The sequence below is a fragment of the Salmo salar genome, chromosome ssa01 (genome assembly GCF_905237065.1).
Source record: "Salmo salar chromosome ssa01, Ssal_v3.1, whole genome shotgun sequence".
Lineage (NCBI taxonomy): Eukaryota > Metazoa > Chordata > Actinopteri > Salmoniformes > Salmonidae > Salmo > Salmo salar.
Genome location: NC_059442.1, coordinates 12,229,228 through 12,248,022, shown reverse-complemented (window position 1 = coordinate 12,248,022; position 18,795 = coordinate 12,229,228). Strand labels below are relative to the sequence as shown.

The window sequence follows — 18,795 nt, the reverse complement described above, 5'->3', positions numbered from 1 at the left end:
CCTTGTCCTCAGTGTGTGTAATCCATGCAACATTTCTCTCGGGAATCGGAGAGCCCGTTCCCTCTCAGACAGAGATGATTCCCCTTCCGTACACACACACACTCGGCATCCTGACAGCCGTCCTGAATGTTTAATGAGGAAACCGGGAGTGAGCTGTGCCGACTCAGGATTGTGTTAATTGTGATGGCTCTATGGTCACATGGACGTCAAAGTAATCTCGTCCCTTCAGCCTGGCAACATGAAACATACATTCAGTCTTCAGGAAAGTCTCCATCATAGTTCACCCGCTGCTAGATAGTAGCAGACAGTAGATGCCCACTGTCTGGAGTCTTAGTGTGGCCCAGTTCCATCCAGCTCTCAAATCAATCAATACAACCATTAGTATACTAATAAGTCCTATTTCTAATAGGGTTTCATTCATGTACACAACATAATCACTACCTTGTGTTGTTTCTGAAGGGACTAATGCAGTGGAGTAAATTGACCTGCTTCCATGTGGCCGTTAGGGAGATTTCTAACAGACTGGTATGATGAAAGAGTTGAGCTGTGTCAGCTGGATTTCTGAGGGTTGTCTGGCCAGAGTTGACTTTCTGTTTTCGTCTCTGCTGCACACACACCACCTTCCTAGCAGCATCTGTATACCCTCCCCTCTACGTTGCTTTGCGCCCCTCACAACAGCACTTCCCCTGCTCTGCAGAGCTGGAGAGATGTTGATAGTGACACCCCAGTCCCAGGAGCCTCTTTAACCCTCCCAACCTCCAAATCCATCATCCTCAGCCCCCTTTCCTGTCCCTGTCTGCGTGCGACTCTCTCGCACACGCGCAAACACACACACGCGCAAACACACACACACACACATCCTCCAGCATGCATTGCGCTAATTGAGTCCTGGCCCGATGACCGCCCACTCGCTCTTAGCCACAGCTCTATCTCTGTGTTTGTAAGCACCACACACAAACACACACACACACACACACACACACACACACACACACACACACACCTAGGAAAACCAGCCAGGCCTCTCCTCCCCCTGAAAGGGAAACAACTAGCAGCCTCTCACCTTTTTAACCAACTGTTATTATTGGGCCTGTATTTAAAAAAGTTAGCAGTGTCAGCTGCTGGGGGAAACACCCCCAAGCTCTGTCCGCTCTCCAGTTTCTACATTAAACGGTGTGTTGTAACGGCGTTAGAAATGTGTTACCGGCAAAACACACAGTAGGACTTTATGTTTGGGACGGAGGGTAGAGACTTGGTGACCTCGCAGATGCTTCAGACAGACTTTTATCTGTTAATACTGACTCCTTTCTCTAACAACTGAGCCAGGGTCAGATTTCTGCTCTGCCATGGGATGTCTGTTAATACTGACTCCTTTCTCTAACAACTGAGCCAGGGTCAGATTTCTGCTCTGCCATGGGATGTCTGTTAATACTGACTCCTTTCTCTAACAACTGAGCCAGGGTCAGATTTCTGCTCTGCCATGGGATGTCTGTTAATACTGACTCCTTTCTCTAACAACTGAGCCAGGGTCAGATTTCTGCTCTGCCATGGGATGTCTGTTAATACTGACTCCTTTCTCTAACAACTGAGCCAGGGTCAGATTTCTGCTCTGCCATGGGATGTCTGTTAATACTGACTCCTTTCTCTAACAACTGAGCCAGGGTCAGATTTCTGCTCTGCCATGGGATGTCTGTTAATACTGACTCCTTTCTCTAACAACTGAGCCAGGGTCAGATTTCTGCTCTGCCATGGGATGTCTGGCTCCTCATAAAGGCTATTGTAGGAACTCGTTTTTGTCAGCGAAATGCAACCCAACACTCGGCACAACCTCGCTGTGACTCTCTCCGTTTTTATGTTTTGGCTTAGTTTCTTATTTTGTAAAAATGTTTTGGTCTAACATCAGCCTTGGCTCAGATCCAAACTGGCTGACACAGATCAGGGCCAAAAAGCGAGCATCGAGAAAGAGAACCAGCTGTCCCTTTCATGAGAATCATTTGTGAAAATGTTCTCAGACTTGGGAGAAGCTGTCTAGAAGGTGGTCAGGGTCACGATCTGATTTAATTAGTGATGGTAAACAGGGAAGGCAGACGACGGAGGATCTAATAGAATGGGCAGCTAAAGATGTTCACTCCACCGCAGCAACCACCTCTGGCAAGTGTTTAGGAAGCTAAAAAGGCCTAAATGGTTCCTCTGAGTGGGCTCTGTGTGGAGCGTTTAAACAGCTAATTAGCAGTGATTTAAGCCCATTTCCAGGTTGAGGAGTCCATGTTAGCGTTAGACATTCTCTGTGAACATAGCTAATTAGGCATTCTGCTCAGCAGGCCTAGTATCTCACCACCTCTGAGGCTGGGGAGATTGTTGTAATAACCACTGAATGGGCCTGGGTTCTACTAGGATAAGTGTGGGCCGATGCAGAATGTTCTGTGGTGGAGCTAGCTGAATGCTCTTGGTTAGTGGTGGAGCTAGCTGAATGCTCTTGGTTAGTGGTGGAGCTAGCTGAATGCTCTTGGTTAGTGGTGGAGCTAGCTGAATGCTCTTGGTTAGTGGTGGAGCTAGCTGAATGCTCTTGGTTAGTGGTGGAGCTAGCTGAATGCTCTTGGTTAGTGGTGGAGCTAGCTGAATGCTCTTGGTTAGTGGTGGAGCTAGCTGAATGCTCTTGGTTAGTGGTGGAGCTAGCTGAATGCTCTTGGTTAGTGGTGGAGCTAGCTGAATGCTCTTGGATAGTGGTGGAGCAAGCTGAATGCTCTTGGTTAGTGGTGGAGCAAGCTGAATGCTCTTGGTTAGTGGTGGAGCAAGCTGAATGCTCTTGGTTAGTGGTGGCGCTAGCTGAATGCTCTTGGTTAGTGGTGGCGCTAGCTGAATGCTCTTGGATAGTGGTGGAGCAAGCTGAATGCTCTTGGATAGTGGTGGAGCAAGCTGAATGCTCTTGGTTAGTGGTAGCACTAGCTGAATGCTCTTGGTTAGTGGTAGCACTAGCTGAATGCTCTTGGTTAGTGGTGGAGCTAGCTGAATGCTCTTGGTTAGTGGTGGAGCTAGCTGAATGCTCTTGGTTAGTGGTGGAGCTAGCTGAATGCTCTTGGTTAGTGGTGGAGCTAGCTGAATGCTCTTGGTTAGTGGTGGAGCTAGCTGAATGCTCTTGGTTAGTGGTGGAGCTAGCTGAATGCTCTTGGTTAGTGGTGGAGCTAGCTGAATGCTCTTGGTTGGTGGTGGAGCTAGCTGAATGCTCTTGGTTGGTGGTGGAGCTAGCTGAATGCTCTTGGTTAGGGGTGGAGCTAGCTGAATGCTCTTGGTTAGGGGTGGAGCTAGCTGAATGCTCTTGGTTAGGGGTGGAGATAGCTGAATGCTCTTGGTTAGGGGTGGAGCTAGCAGAATGCTCTTGGTTAGTGGTAGCACTAGCTGAATGCTCTTGGTTAGGGGTGGAGCTAGCTGAATGCTCTTGGTTAGTGGTAGCACTAGCTGAATGCTCTTGGTTAGTGGTAGCACTAGCTGAATGCTCTTGGTTAGTGGTAGCACTAGCTGAATGCTCTTGGTTAGTGGTAGCACTAGCTGAATGCTCTTGGTTAGTGGTGGAGCTAGCGGAATGCTCTTGGTTAGTGGTAGCACTAGCTGAATGCTCTTGGTTAGTGGTGGAGCTAGCTGAATGCTCTTGGTTAGTGGTGGAGCAAGCTGAATGCTCTTAGTTAGTGGTGGAGCTAGCTGAATGCTCTTGGATAGTGGTGGAGCAAGCTGAATGCTCTTGGATAGTGGTGGAGCAAGCTGGATGCTCTTGGTTAGTGGTAGCACTAGCTGAATGCTCTTGGTTAGTGGTGGAGCTAGCTGAATGCTCTTGGATAGTGGTGGAGCAAGCTGAATGCTCTTGGTTAGTGGTAGCGCTAGCTGAATGCTCTTGATTAGTGGTGGAGCTAGCTGAATGCTCCTGGTTAGGGGTGGAGCTAGCTGAATGCTCTTGGTTAGGGGTGGAGCTAGCTGAATGCTCTTGGTTAGGGGTGGAGCAAACTGAATGCTCTTGGTGAGTGGTGGCGCTAGCTGAATGCTCTTGGTGAGTGGTGGCGCTAGCTGAATGCTCTTGGTGAGTGGTGGCGCTAGCTGAATGCTCTTGGTTAGTGGTGGCGCTAGCTGAATGCTCTTGGTGAGTGCTGGCGCTAGCTGAATGCTCTTGGGTAGTGGTGGAGCTAGCTGAATGCTCTTGGGTAGTGGTGGAGCTAGCTGAATGCTCTTGGGTAGTGGTGGAGCTAGCTGAATGCTCTTGGGTAGTGGTGGCGCTAGCTGAATGCTCTTGGGTAGTGGTGGCGCTAGCTGAATGCTCTTGGTTAGGGGTGGAGCTAGCTGCTCCGTGGTTCAGTAATTTACAGTACAGAGTCGTGGGAATGATTTATCCACCAAAATACACGGTGATTGTATTTCTTTTGACCGCCTGTTGCAGACCGTAGCACGTAGCCTAATGTGTAGTGAGTAAGAGACCAGACACTGCCACTGATGCTCTCCTCCTCCTCCTGTCTCTGAGGAGGTCTTACATTAAAGCCTTGCTCTCCTCCTCCTCCTCCTGTCTCTGAGGAGGTCTTACATTAGAGCCTTGGTCTCCTCCTCCTCCTCCCGTCTCTGAGGAGGTCTTACATTAGAGCCTTGCTCTCCTCCTCCTCCTCCTGTCTCTGAGGAGGTCTTACATTAGAGCCTTGCTCTCCTCCTCCTCCTCCTCCTCCTGTCTCTGAGGAGGTCTTACATTAGAGCCTTGCTCTCCTCCTCCTCCTCCTCCTCCTGTCTCTGAGGAGGTCTTACATTAGAGCCTTGCTCTCCTCCTGTCTCTGAGGTCTTACATTAGAGCCTTGGTCTCCTCCTCCTCCTCCTGTCTCTGAGGAGGTCTTACATTAGAGCCTTGGTCTCTGCTTCTGATTTACGGCACCAACAAGGTTCAATGTGCCAGTAGTTTAAGAACTTTGTAGGTAGTGCCAAATAAATGACTTAATATCTGAATTTATTTTATGCATTTCCGCCGTTGCTGGAAATACATAGCTTTGGAAGCAACTACAGTTCTCAGCTTTCTGTGGGTATAATTTTTATTTCTCTGAAACCCCTAAGGTTGATGTCTGCACCCTCGCGGAAATCTAATTGGCATAATAAAATAATTCCCATAAAATCCTGTCAGTTTAAAGCTAGAGATATTTTTTGTTGTATTGCATTCATCTCAATCCACTGCGTCCACCTATGTAACACTTCTGCATCTGCGGTGAAAGGTGACAGAGCTAGAGAGGTGTTTGTCAGACAATGAGACATCCCGAAAATCATTCTTCTCACAAAATCGTCTGTAGCGTCCGAAGGGTTTGACCTAAACTATTTAAGGGAAAGGGGGATACCTAGTCAGTTGTACAACTGAAGCATTCAACTGAAATGTGTCTTCTGCATTTAACTCAAACCCTTTGAATCAGAGAGGTGTGGAGGGCTGCCTTAATCAATATCCACATCTTCGGCGCCCGGAAACAGTGGGTTAACTGCTATGACCCCTCTATGGAAAGATGTGACTCACAAACGCGATGATTTTCTCCGTTTTGCTCTACGACCCCCACAAGCGTCTTGGGACTTGTCTGAAGTCGGTACAGCTGATCTGCCAACTTCTGTCTGTAGTCTCTGAACAGTTTGGGCTACACACTAATATGACCCCTCTTTGGAAAGGTGAGACTCTCACGTACATGTTGGTTGTTTTGCTCTAGGATGCCCACAGGACTCTCAATACACGTCTGAAGGTATATATGGAGACTGTTTAGTGACAAAAATAAGGGGTTAAATACATAACACATTTTTCCTGATCTTATATCTCTCAGATTTGGTATTTTGGTATTTTATTAGGATCCCCATTTACCTGTTGCAAAAGCAGTAGCTACTCTTCCTGGGGTCCACACAAAACATGAAACAGAATGACATAATACAGAACATCAATAGACAAGGACAGAACTACATTAAAAAAATTAAAGGCACACATTGCCTACATATCAATACATACACACAAACTATCTAGGTCAAATAGAGGAGAGGTGTTGTGCCGTGAGGTGTTGCTTTATCTGTTTTTTGAAACCAGGTTTGCTGTTCACTTGAGCTATATGAGATGGAAGTTCCATGCAATAAGGGCTCTATATAATACTCTACACTTTCTTGAATTTGTTCAGGATTTGGGAACTGTGAAAAGACCCCTGGTGGCATGTCTTGTCGGATAAGTGTGTGTGTCAGAGCTGTGTGTAAGTTGACTATGCAAACAGTTTGGGATTTTGAACACATTAATGCTTCTTTCTAAAAAGAAGTGATGCAGTCGGTCTAGGTCTTTCCTTGCAGCACTGAACCACACGACTGGACAATGATCAAGATTAGACAAAACTAGAGCCTGCAGAACTTGCTTTTTGGAGTGTGGTGTCAAAAAAGCAGAGCATCTCTTTATTACGGCTGGACCTCTCCCCATCTTTACAACCATTGAATCTATATGTTTTCACCATGACAGTTTACAATTTAAGATAATGCCAAGTAATTTAGTCTCCTCAACATGTTCAACAGCCACACCATTCTTTACCAGATTCAGCTGAGGTCTAGAATTTAAAGAATGATTTGTGCCAAATACTATGCTCTTAGTTATAAAAATGATTTGATGTAGGATAGACACTTCAGAACCAACTTCCTTTTGATTTTTTTTTTTTTCGGGGGACTCTGTTCCATGTAGTGAATCTGTTATTCAATACGTTTCTATGGGCTAATAGCAGTAAGGTCCAAAACCATTTTTTCATCAAATCATTTGTATATTTCTGGGATACTTTAAGGGGTCTTAACACTCAAAATCAAATAGCAAAATGATCCTTGGTATGACCTCCCCCTGGACTAGGTGCACATTACATCAAAATATCTTGAATCATGCATTCTTGCTGGACATGTTAGATGAAACAACGAGTAGTCTACCATCTCACTAGTCTGTTAGTGTAAAGCACGGTGAATGAGTTTTTTTTTTCTTCTATAGCCTGATTCCTCTGAGAAAAATTGGCGTGACCAAATCATGAGCTGGTGCCACCAACTGAAAAAGTTATTGGCACCAGTACCACCAGGGGAAAATGTTAGTCTGGAGCCCTGTCTGTGAAGCATTTGTCTGTCTGAAGTAGGGTTGCACATTTAGGGGAATATTCCGTGGGAATTAAAGGGAATATATGGGGATTAATGGAAATATTAATGGAAATATATGCAAATGAATATTAATACCATTTAAATGTAGATTTTTTTTGCATTGGATATATTTACCATATCATATGGAGACACAAACCTTTTACCTTATCATAAGTAGACATAATTAAAATGTAAATGTAAAAAAATGCAGTCATTTAGCAGATACTCTTATCCAGAGCGACTTAAAGTTTTTTTTTGTACTGGCCCCCCGTGGGAATCGAACCCACAACCCTGGCGTTGCACACACCATGCTGGCGTTGCAAACACCATGCTCTACCAACTGAGCCACAGAGAAGGCTAATGATTAAATGATCATAGATCATTAAATGATTCAATCCTTCCAATAGAAATAAAAAAAAAAACGATTTACTTACGAATTGAACTTTAATTAAATGAGTTGACTCACTTAACAACAAAAGAAAGGGAATATCGAATGATCCCCAATGATCCATCGCATCTCCCAAAAATTATAGTCTAGAAACTAAAGCTTTGGTTGTCTTTCTCTCAGGCTTCCATGTCTTCTCCCTGGACCTCCTCAATATACAACTCTTGAACATCAGACTCGGAGGCCTCATCTTCACTGTCACTTTCCAACCTTGTTGAGGACGGCTCGTTGTCAGGCTCAAAAAGCCTCAAATTTGCCCGGATGGTCACCAATTTTTCAACCCTTGTATTGGTCAGCCTGTTGCATGCTTTGGTGTGTGTGTTCCCAAACAAAGACCAGTTGCGCTCTGAGGCGGCTGATGTTGGTGGCATTTGGAGGATGATGGAGGCAACAGGGGAAAGAGCCTCATATCCACAAAGTCCCTTCCACCAGGTGGCTGATGAGATTTGTTAGCACGACTGCCATATTGCATCTCCATCCCAAAGCCCTTGCTTGGAAATGTACTTCGCCAGACTGCCAAGAACCTTGCCCTCATCCAGGCCAAGGTGGTGAGACACGGTAGTGATGACACCATAGGCCTTGTTGATCTCTGCACCAGACAGGATGCTCTTGCCAGCATACTTGGAGTCCAACATGTGCGCTGCCGCGTGTATGAGCTTCAGGCAGAAGTCTTCATGCTTTTTGATGTATTTCAGAACTGCAGTTTCCTCTGCTTGGAGCAACAGTGAGGTGGGCAGGACAGTATGGATTTCTTCTCTTACATCTGCAAGTAGAGTCTGAACATCAGACAGGATGGCATTGTCTCCCTCAATCCGTGCAATGGCTACTGCTAGAGGTTTCAGGACTTTCAGGCACTCTCTCCCAAAATACATCATCCAGGAGGATCCTCTTGATGGGGCTGTCCATATCGGTTTACTGTGATATGGCCATTTCTTGGAGAGATTCCAAGATGATGACAACGCCACCCCAACGGGTGTTGATGGGCAGCTTCAATGTGGTTCTCTTATTCTTCTCACTTTGCTTGGTGAGGTAGATTGCTGCTATAACTTAATGACCCTTCACATACCTAACCATTTCCTTTACTCTGTTGTAGAGTGTATCCATTGTTTTCAGTGCCATGATGTCCTTGAGGAGCAGATTCAATGCATGAGCAACACAGCCAATGGGTGTGATGTGAGGGTAGGACTCCTCCACTTTAGACCAAACAGCCTTCATATTTGCAGCATTGTCTGTCACCAGTGCAAATACCTTCTTTGGTCCAAGGTCATTGATGACTGCCTTCAGCTCATCTGCAATGTAGAGACCGGTGTGTCTGTTGTCCCTTGTGTCCATGCTCTTGTAGAATACTGGTTGAGGGGTGGAGATGTAGTTAATTATTCCTTACCCACAAACATTCGACCACCCATCAGAGATGATTGCAATACAGTCTGCTTTCTCTATGATTTGCTTGACCTTCACTTGAACTCTGTTAAACTCTGCATCCAACAAATGAGTAGATAAAGCATGTCTGGTTGGGCGAAGAACATTCAGAAATCTCTTCCATTACACATTGCCGGTGAGCATCAGTGGTGAAACAGTTGCACACACAGCTCGAGCAAGACATTCATCAGCATTTCTCTATGTTCCTCCATTGAATAAAAAACACTTCTGATTCCAGGAGGACCGTGAGCTGTTGCTATCGATAAGGTGTCTGATTCATCATTTTCACCTCAAATAGAAGTAGAGAGACTTTTGTCAGAGTTTGCTTGTTGTGAGCGCTGAGGGAACTTTATGCACTTGGCCAGATGATTCTGCATCTTTGTTGCATTCTTCACATATGATTTGGCACAGTATTTGCAAATGTACCCAACTTTTCCTTCTACATTAGCTGCAGTGAAATGTCTCCTCACATCAGACAGTGCCCGTGGCATTTTTCTGTAAAGATTAGAAACAAATGAGTAAAACAACAAATACAATTCCATGTACAGATAAATAGTTAAGCAGTTAGATTAAACAACTCCTTTGTAAGATAAATGTTTTAAAATGAAACATGTTTGGAAACAGGTGAATTAACACTCCTCAGTTAGCAGGCTCAAGCAAGCCAAAACCCACATGGTAGCTAAAACTATCAGAAATTGTTAACAAGTTAGAAATTATTTAAACACACTTTGCTGTGGGCTACTATTTACTTGTTAACAAATCATGTATGTCATAAAAAATATATTCACCCCCACCCAGTATTGTAATCAAAACTTACCAGAAAGCAAGTCGTACTTGTCTCAGACAGTGTAGTAGTGTGGGCTCAAAAGCATCTCATCAGTGTGCAAGATCTTGAGAAGCAGCTGTACATGTGCAGTGCACTCTTCCATCACATGTGCAGTGCACGGTTCCATCACATGTGCAGTGCACTCTTCCATCATGTGATGGAAGAATGCACTGTGCATGCAGAGGGTTGCAATTCCATTGAATTGGGACAGTTTAACCAAAATATGTCACAAGACCTAGAATTGCCTTGTGTATCCCATAAAAAAGGTTCACTGTTATAAGCTAACTTTTTTGATGAATTTATAAGCAAAATTCCACAACTTCCTGGGCTTAACTTCCTAGGGAAAATTTCAGGGAAATTTACCGGAAAGTTTCCGACTCTTTGCAACCCTAGTCTGAAGCGTAGAGGAGAAGTCTGCGGGGCCTTGTCTGTCTGTAGCCCAAATCAAATCAGCCTCGTCTATCTGTCTGTTTGCAGCAGCCTTGTCTGTCTGAAGCCTCGTTTATCTCTCTGTCTGCTGCAATCACACCGGTCCTTCTTTATTACGATCTACTTGGAAAAGCACTGGGTTTCTACTTTGTTGTCATGGTTATGGAGTGTTTAGCCGCTTCGGGAGGGGAAAGGCGGGCTCGGGGAGAGAAGGGACGGGTGCTAACTTAATTGCTTTCCATGAATAATTTAACTTGCCTAATTTGGGGGATAATGACAGTGACACTGCTTATGTATGTATTTATTTATCCAAACATTAATTGACAGGACTGACATTAGCTGGGCCTTTATTGCACATTTGATTGTGCACAAGGGGGAGATTTTTTTTCTCCGTAATTATCTGGCTGATATAAGGCAGTGGTTTATGCATGCGTTTTCCCTGCCTAATGTCTGTCAGCGATTTAGCAACAAAATGAGATGATGCAACATTACCATGGTGTTGAAGCTCTTCTCCATACCTTCCTCATGCAACGTGCTTATGGAGAACTAGCTGTCGCCAGGGTTTATTCATTAGGAACCAAACGGAACAGGAAGGGGCCTACCTGAATTTGTTCAATAGAAACTAGTTTTCGTTTCAAAAGGTGTCCTCTAATGTTTACATCTCTGGACGTCTGTCCCTATGTACACCCCCCCCCCCCACACACTTGCAATAGTGACACAGCACAGTAACATGTCTTAACCTCTATGGGCTAGGTGGGACGCCTGCGTCCCCCCCGTGGTGCACTCCATCAACAGCAGGTGCATTTCAAGAGCGGCAAATTTGAATCCAAATAAATGTCAAAATTCAAATTTTTCAAACATACAACTATTTTACACCCTTTGAAAGATAAACAGCTCCTTAATCTAACCACGTTTTACGATTTCAAAAAGGTTTTACGGTGAAAGCATAAATTTAGAGTATGTTAGGACAGTACATTTACAAGAGTTGTGTGTAATGTTTTGTCAATTCAAAGACAGGGTCACCAAAACCATAAAACCAGCTAAAATGATGCACTAACCTTTTACAATCTCCATCAGATGACACTCCTAGGACATTATGTTAGACAATGCATGCATTTTTAGTTCTATCAAGTTCATATTTATATCCAAAAACAGCGTTTTACTATGGCATTGATGTTGAGGAAATCGTTTCCCTCCAATAACCGGCAGTCAAGTCAGCATCACAAATTAAATAATTAAAATTAGAAAACATTGGTAAAATATTATATTGTCATTTAAAGAATTATAGATTTACATCTCTTGAACGCAATCAACTTGCCAGATTTAAAAATAACCTTACTGGGAAATCACACTTTGCAATAATCTGAGCACTGCGCCCAGAAAAATACGCGTTGCGATACAGACTAGTCGTCATGTTGGGGAGATCTAAAATCGAAAATACTATGTAAATAATCCATTACCTTTGATTCTCTTCATCAGATGTCACTTCCAGGTATCACAGGTCCATAACGAATGTAGTTTTGTTCAAAAAAGCTCATCATTTATGTCCAAAAATCTCCGTCTTGTTAGCACATGATCTAAGCCCGCCGGACTTCACTTCATGAACGAGGGGAAAAAATATATTTACGTTCGTTCAAACATGTCAAACGTTGTATAGCATAAATCATTAGGGCCTTTTTTAACCAGAACATGAATAATATTCAAGGTGGACGAATGCATACTCTTTTATAACGTATTGGAACGAGGGTACCCAACATGAACTGCGCGCCAGGTGTCTAATGGGCCATCATCGTTCCATGGCTCTTGTTCGGTCAGATCTCCCTCCAGAAGACTCAAAACACTTTGTAAAGGCTGGTGACATCTAGTGGAAGCAATAGGAAGTGCCAAAATATTCCTCAGCCCCTGTGTTTTTCAATGGCATAGGTTTAAAGGTAATACAACACATCAGGTATCCACTTCCTGTCAGAAAATGTCTCAGGGTTTTGCCTGCCAAATGAGTTCTGTTATACTCACAGACACCATTCAAACAGTTTTAGAAACTTTAGAGTGTTTTCTATCCATATATAATAAGTATATGCATATTCTAGTTACTGGGTAGGATTAGTAACCAGATTAAATCGGGTACATTTTTTTTATCCAGCCGTGCAAATACTGCCCCCTAACCCTAACAGGTTAACATGACTGAAAGGACTTGTTAACTGACCTGTTGATTTGTTTGTTGTTCCAGGCGGAAGGAGAGGATAATCTGAAGAAGATGCAGCTGATGGAGCTGGCCATTCTCAACGGGACGTACCGAGACACCAACATCAAGACACGTACGCTTTACATCCACACACACACTGCACAAAGGTCCTGTTTGGATCCACATTGACTAATGTTACACACCAACGCTTATCATTAATCGTCTTAATCCATCTGTTATTGTAATAACCACTTAGAACCTCACAATAACCACAGTGAAGAATAGATGCTCATGATATACAGTTAACTGTGTGCCTCTGCCTCATGTTTTGTAGTCATTGCAGTGCTTTTTTTTATTTTATAAACTTATGCACTTTGCTCTGAAGTGTTGTCTAAGATGTCCGACCCATGTATACCTACCTACTAAAACCACCTGTATCCAAGTATATCAGTTTCCCCTCCCTTCCTCCCGCTGGTCCCTCTATGTGCCCCTTCACCCCCTCCCATATGGATGCAATCACAGTTTGCTGCAATGTCGGGGTGGCTTCTATATGCCTTCAGCGCACTGCAGAAATCACTCGCTCATCTCTGCATGACGTAGTTCACTCATCTGTTACAAACACTGTTTATTTTTCCCATCTCCAAAGTGTTACTTTCTTTAGATTTCATCCCACCCAGAGTTCCCGCAGTTCTGCACTTTCATGTCTCTTTGATGGCTGCTTGAAATTTGTCACAATTTACTGTTTGCATCATTATTATTATTATTATATTAGTAATGTTTTGAGCATTTTTTTTTTCTGTCCAAAAAGTAATGGCTTGTTTTGAAATAAAAATCTAATTTGTAAAATGTGAAATGATTTGACTTGGCAGACATTGGTTTCTCACACCAATGTCTGGACCAGTGTCTGGTTCTCTCGGCTGTGTTGCCAGACCTGCGATACTCAGCATGAATTAGTCACCGAGTCACATGTAAAACATTGATCAATCCGCCCCCGCTCTCTGTGATGTTCACCATGTCAGAACATTTGCAAATGCAAAACAATTTGGAAAATCTTTTGTGGATTTAGTATGTCAGCCAACCAAAATGGTCTAACGGTCATGTAGCAGAGTGGAGGGCATCAGAATTGTTTTTATAGTCTGGCAGATTTCAACTAGTCTGTCCAAAGCAGGGCCTCATTGGCCCAGAGAGTAGTCCAATAGACTGGATTGTCTTTTTGGGGGATTGACGTGATCCTCCCATTGGTCCTTATCAGAAACTTTCACGCCGTCTCTCCTCTCCATGGCCACCGGCTCCATTTCTGTTGGCTTGTGCTGTCAGCAGTACATGAACTCGTAGTTGTCATGGTGATTGGTATGCTTAATATGGTCTGTGCATTGGTGTTGAATGCAGCGTTTTTGCTTTTTATAGTTTGGTATGGGGTTCTTTTTATTATTTTCTTGTTTACTTAATTTTTTGTTTGCTGGTTCACTGTGATCATTGCATGTTCTAATTTTCCTTTTTTTCACCCCTCCCCCCCTTCTCCCCCCCTTTTCCTACTTTTTGTGTTTTCCAACTCTCGCTTCTCCACTTGTGATTTTGGTCAACCGCACCACCACATCTCTACCCCCTTGTCTTGTATCTCTCTGTCTTTCTGTCTTTCACTCTTGCTTATGGCAGACCCCCTTGCGTTCTCTCTTGCAGCGGCGGCCGCCGCCGCTCAGGGCCCCCGTCTAATGCAGGCCCCCCAGGGGCAGTTGATGGCCCCCCATCAGCAGATGAGGCCCCCCACACCGGCAGGGCCCCCCATCATGAACATCATCCGACAACCCCAAATGCAGGGCATGTTACCCAATGGCACCCCAACCCTGGTGCCTCCCTCACCAGAAGGCGGCATCCTCTACGCCTCCCCGTACGACTACCCGTACGCCCTGGCGCCCACCTCCCTGCTGGAGTACCCCATCGACCACAATGGGGTTCTAGGTAAGCGACCCTGGGGCCTGGGCGGCGGCCCCTTTAGCCCCGGACAGGAGGGCAGCTTGTTTTACCCTGGGTTTATGGACGCGGCTTCGATGAGCCACGGTCAAGACTTGTTGAAAGGTAAATATGTCGTATCCAGCTGAGAAAACAGGGTTGTTATGGGTGTGACCTTATGACCTGACAGCTGAACAGGACTAATGCGCTAACAAAGGGCAAGGGGGACAGGGAATTTATATTTTTTTTATTTTAGCTCATCTTCCCAGCATCCTTTTCCTGGCTCAGGTTTAGTTTTACATTTTAGTCATTTAGCAGACACTCTTATCCAGAGAGACTTACAGGAGCAACTACAATGAAGTGCCTTGCTCAAGGGCACATCGACAGATTTTCACCTAGTCGGCTCTGGGATTCGAACCAGCGACCTTTCATTTAATGGCCCAACGCTCTTAACCACTAGGCTACCTGTCGTTTTCTCTCTGTTCTGCAGCTGCCATTATACTCCCATGCAATATGAGTTGCCTTGTCTGAAGACACTCTGGCAGGGACATGCACGTGTGCACACTCCCGCGCTCTAGCTTTTTTATGCTCTCGCCAGCGGCAGATTCAGTCTGGCAGTGGATCCCCCTGGATTTCAGCAGCTTTTGAAATGAGTATTACTTTTTTTCCCAGCTAGCTCTGTGCTCTGGCCTTGATGCCAGTAGAAAGTCCCCTTTGTCCCAGTGGGGATGTTCATTAAATTCACTGTTCTCATTTTTCCCATTGGCTCAGTTTTCACGCTTTTGAACTTCAACTTAGTACGAGTCACCGACATTCCCCAGTCAATATGTCAGCCGTGGGAATTACATTCCGTAGGTGCGGGTGTGTATACACACCGGCGTGCACGCTCAAAGCAATATTCTGCCGAATAAACATTTAGATGTGACTGACGATAATATCTCACATTTTATGGAGGCTGTCGCCCTCTAATTTGACCAAATAATGACTGTATGTCACTGCATACCTTGTCAAGTTTTGACAGCGGGCCTTTCCTGTTTGTGTCGCTACCTTAATGACATGCCTGAGGTGTTGATCCTGACATCATGAGACGGCTGATACACAGGTGCCATGTTAGCTGACCCGTGTGTCCGTGAAGGAGGTGCCTGGGGGAGCTGTTCTGTAGTACAGAACCTACTGGATTTTCTCTCTAATTTGGAGGGGACAGCAGCTTAGCGCGTTTTATTTACTCGCCGTATTGATCGGCGCCTTCAGCAACAGAGAGCCACCAGAACACAACAAGCATCTGGCTCTGTTATACCTGCTCAGGACTCTGAGGAAACTTCAGGACATCTGGTGCTGCGGAGTGGAATGTGGGCGGACTGGCTTGGTCATCAACCAGCACTGTGAAACGTCACACAGCTTGCCTGCCTCCCCTGCCAGGATAGATAGATATTAGTCTAAGGGCTGTTTGGCTGTTCCAAATGTGATGTAACCGTCACTGGCTTAATCCACCACAACTCTCCATTCCAGCATGGAAACCTACCCAAGCCTTCTTATTTTAGGGCCAACATTCTGAGTTGTCTCCTTTAGAAGTGCTCACTTGATAACTGCAGAGAAGAGAGTTTACTAGTGTACCATTTGACAGGATACCCAGATGGTTGTCACGGTGACCTGTTCTGTGGGGACGGCCACCATTTAGCCATTGAAGGGCTCTGACACAAATCTCTTTAAACGCTTTCTGGGTAATGAAGAGCAGAGAAATATGGCCACCCCAGCATCACTCTGCCATCTCTCTGTCCCCGAGATCTGGGAGGCTATCCTTCCCCGGCTCACTAAATCAGAAATATTGACATATCCGCATAAAAGCCCAAGAGCTCCGACCCCTGAGTGCTGAAATGGTGTCTCGCTGACTGCACTGAGCTCTAGCTAGGCTTTTAGAGAAACTTTTAGATTGTCGGACTCGTTGCATTAAGGATTTACCTTGAACACTTTTCAATCTGGGATTTGTTTTGGGTCATAGACTAATTGTTTATCTCTATGCACAGTCACAGTTCCTATGCAACCAACATAGTATTTTACTCCATTTCCGTGTATGATATCAGGAGAAACCACACTAGGGTAATTGAAATGTCTGTCTTCATTTGTGACAAATATTCAGAGAGAAATGAATGCTACTGCCAGTGAGCAGATTGATACTGAGAGATGTAGAGATGTGAGAGAGCCAGGTGGTGTCTTGCACTATCCAATTAGGATCTGAGCTGCATTGGATTTTCACACCTTTCAAAATCAGCCAATTGTTTTTCTTCCTCAATCCCCCCCGTCTCATATGGAAGATGAGCTTTTTTTTCTAGATAGCTTTAGTCCCCCTGCCCACTGGTTTCCACAAATCCTCTAACACTGAGTACTGTGAAGTTTTACTACCTAAGTTATACATTTGTAGATATCAAATTAAAGCAAATGTTATTTTTTCTATGCATTTTTCATACATGTCTGTCATGTTTATGTATATTATAATGTAATGTATAAGCAGTATATGTAAATGTCAATATGTATTGTTTTTCCCCTCCTAAAGTGAACGGTTTCTAACCTTGTGGACTTGTTGCAATCTAGGTGCAATGGCTACTAAAATGAGACGACATGACTCGCGCGTCCATCCTTACCAAAGGATTGTGACCGCAGACAGAGGTTAGTTTAGTCTCTAGGATGCTTTACTTTGCCTGTTGATTGCATTGCCTTATTTGCCTTAGTTGGGGATTTCTCGTGTTTTTATATACTGCACATTATGCATATTATTTTACATACATAGTACTCAGTATAGAACTATATTTCAATGCTCAGGCAAAGCGATGTTAATTGCTTTGGTTTACATGAACTGTGACCCTTGGTGACAGAACAGGTAGCACGCCGTGTTCAAGCTACATTTTCTTAACATTCCTCTGATGTGAGATTAGATCCTAAAATAGGTCAGCCTTGTTTCCATCATTCCATTTGTTTTACTTATGAGGAACAGAGTGGAAAGCGACTGAACACGAAGTAGAAAAAGTAGACAGCAGTACAGTAGCCACCAGGCATCATTTTTCCACTTGGTTTATGTCTTGATTTTTGTTTTCTGTAAAAAAAAAAGACAAAATTGGGTTGGACGGACATGCCTAATCAAAGCTAGTTAACGTTCTCCCTCCGGTGTGTTTAAGTATTGAAATGTAAAAATACATGGACCTTTTTTTGATATTTCAGTTGTACACGAGGTACTGTCATTTTATATTTTGAACATTTTATAACAAGTGTATTTATGGTTCCTGTATATACTGATAATAAAGAAAAATAATTGGGGGAAAGTAATCTATTCATTACGTAACACTAGCTACTGTTATTCATTATGTAACACTAGCTACTGTTATTCATTACGTAACACTAGTTACTGTTATTCATTACGTAACTCTAGCTACTGTTATTCATTACGTAACACTAGTTACTGTTATTCATTACGTAACTCTAGCTACTGTTATTCATTGCGTAACACTAGTTACTGTTATTCATTACGTAACTCTAGCTACTGTTATTCATTACGTAACACTAGTTACTGTTATTCATTACGTAACTCTAGCTACTGTTATTCATTGCGTAACACTAGTTACTGTTATTCATTACGTAACTCTAGCTACTGTTATTCATTACGTAACACTAGCTACTGTTATTCATTACGTAACACTAGCTACTGTTATTCATTACGTAACACTAGCTACTGTTATTCATTACGTAACACTAGCTACTGTTATTCATTACGTAACTCTAGCTACTGTTATTCATTACGTAACACTAGCTACTGTTATTCATTACGTAACTCTAGCTACTGTTATTCATTACGTAACTCTAGCTACTGTTATTCATTGCGTAACACTAGTTACTGTTATTCATTACGTAACTCTAGCTACTGTTATTCATTACGTAACACTAGTTACTGTTATTCATTACGTAACACTAGCTACTGTTATTCATTACGTAACACTAGCTACTGTTATTCATTACGTAACTCTAGCTACTGTTATTCATTACGTAACTCTAGCTACTGTTATTCATTGCGTAACACTAGTTACTGTTATTCATTACGTAACTCTAGCTACTGTTATTCATTACGTAACTCTAGCTACTGTTATTCATTACGTAACTCTAGCTACTGTTATTCATTACGTAACTCTAGCTACTGTTATTCATTGCGTAACACTAGCTACTGTTATTCATTACGTAACACTAGTTACTGTTATTCATTACGTAACACTAGTTACTGTTATTCATTACGTAACTCTAGCTACTGTTATTCATTACGTAACACTAGCTACTGTTATTCATTACGTAACTCTAGCTACTGTTATTCATTACGTAACTCTAGCTACTGTTATTCATTGCGTAACACTAGTTACTGTTATTCATTACGTA

General features: G+C 43.5%; 1 protein-coding gene across 4 annotated transcripts in view; it reads left to right on the top strand.

Moving 5' to 3' along the window:
- qkia (QKI, KH domain containing, RNA binding a) overlaps positions 1-18,795 on the top strand; it is a 104,017-nt gene that overhangs the window by 80,336 nt on the left and 4,886 nt on the right. Inside the window, exons 5-7 of one of the 4 annotated variants that reach the window (XM_014126319.2) lie at positions 12,478-12,565; positions 14,113-14,391; positions 16,972-17,046. In XM_014126319.2, the coding sequence (XP_013981794.1) occupies positions 12,478-12,565; positions 14,113-14,391; positions 16,972-17,046 (442 nt within the window). Of the gene's footprint in view, positions 1-12,477; positions 12,566-14,088; positions 14,509-16,971; positions 17,047-18,795 lie in introns of all 4 variants that reach the window. The other 3 variants (XM_014126141.2, XM_014126225.2, XM_014126075.2) reach the window with 3 other exon arrangements.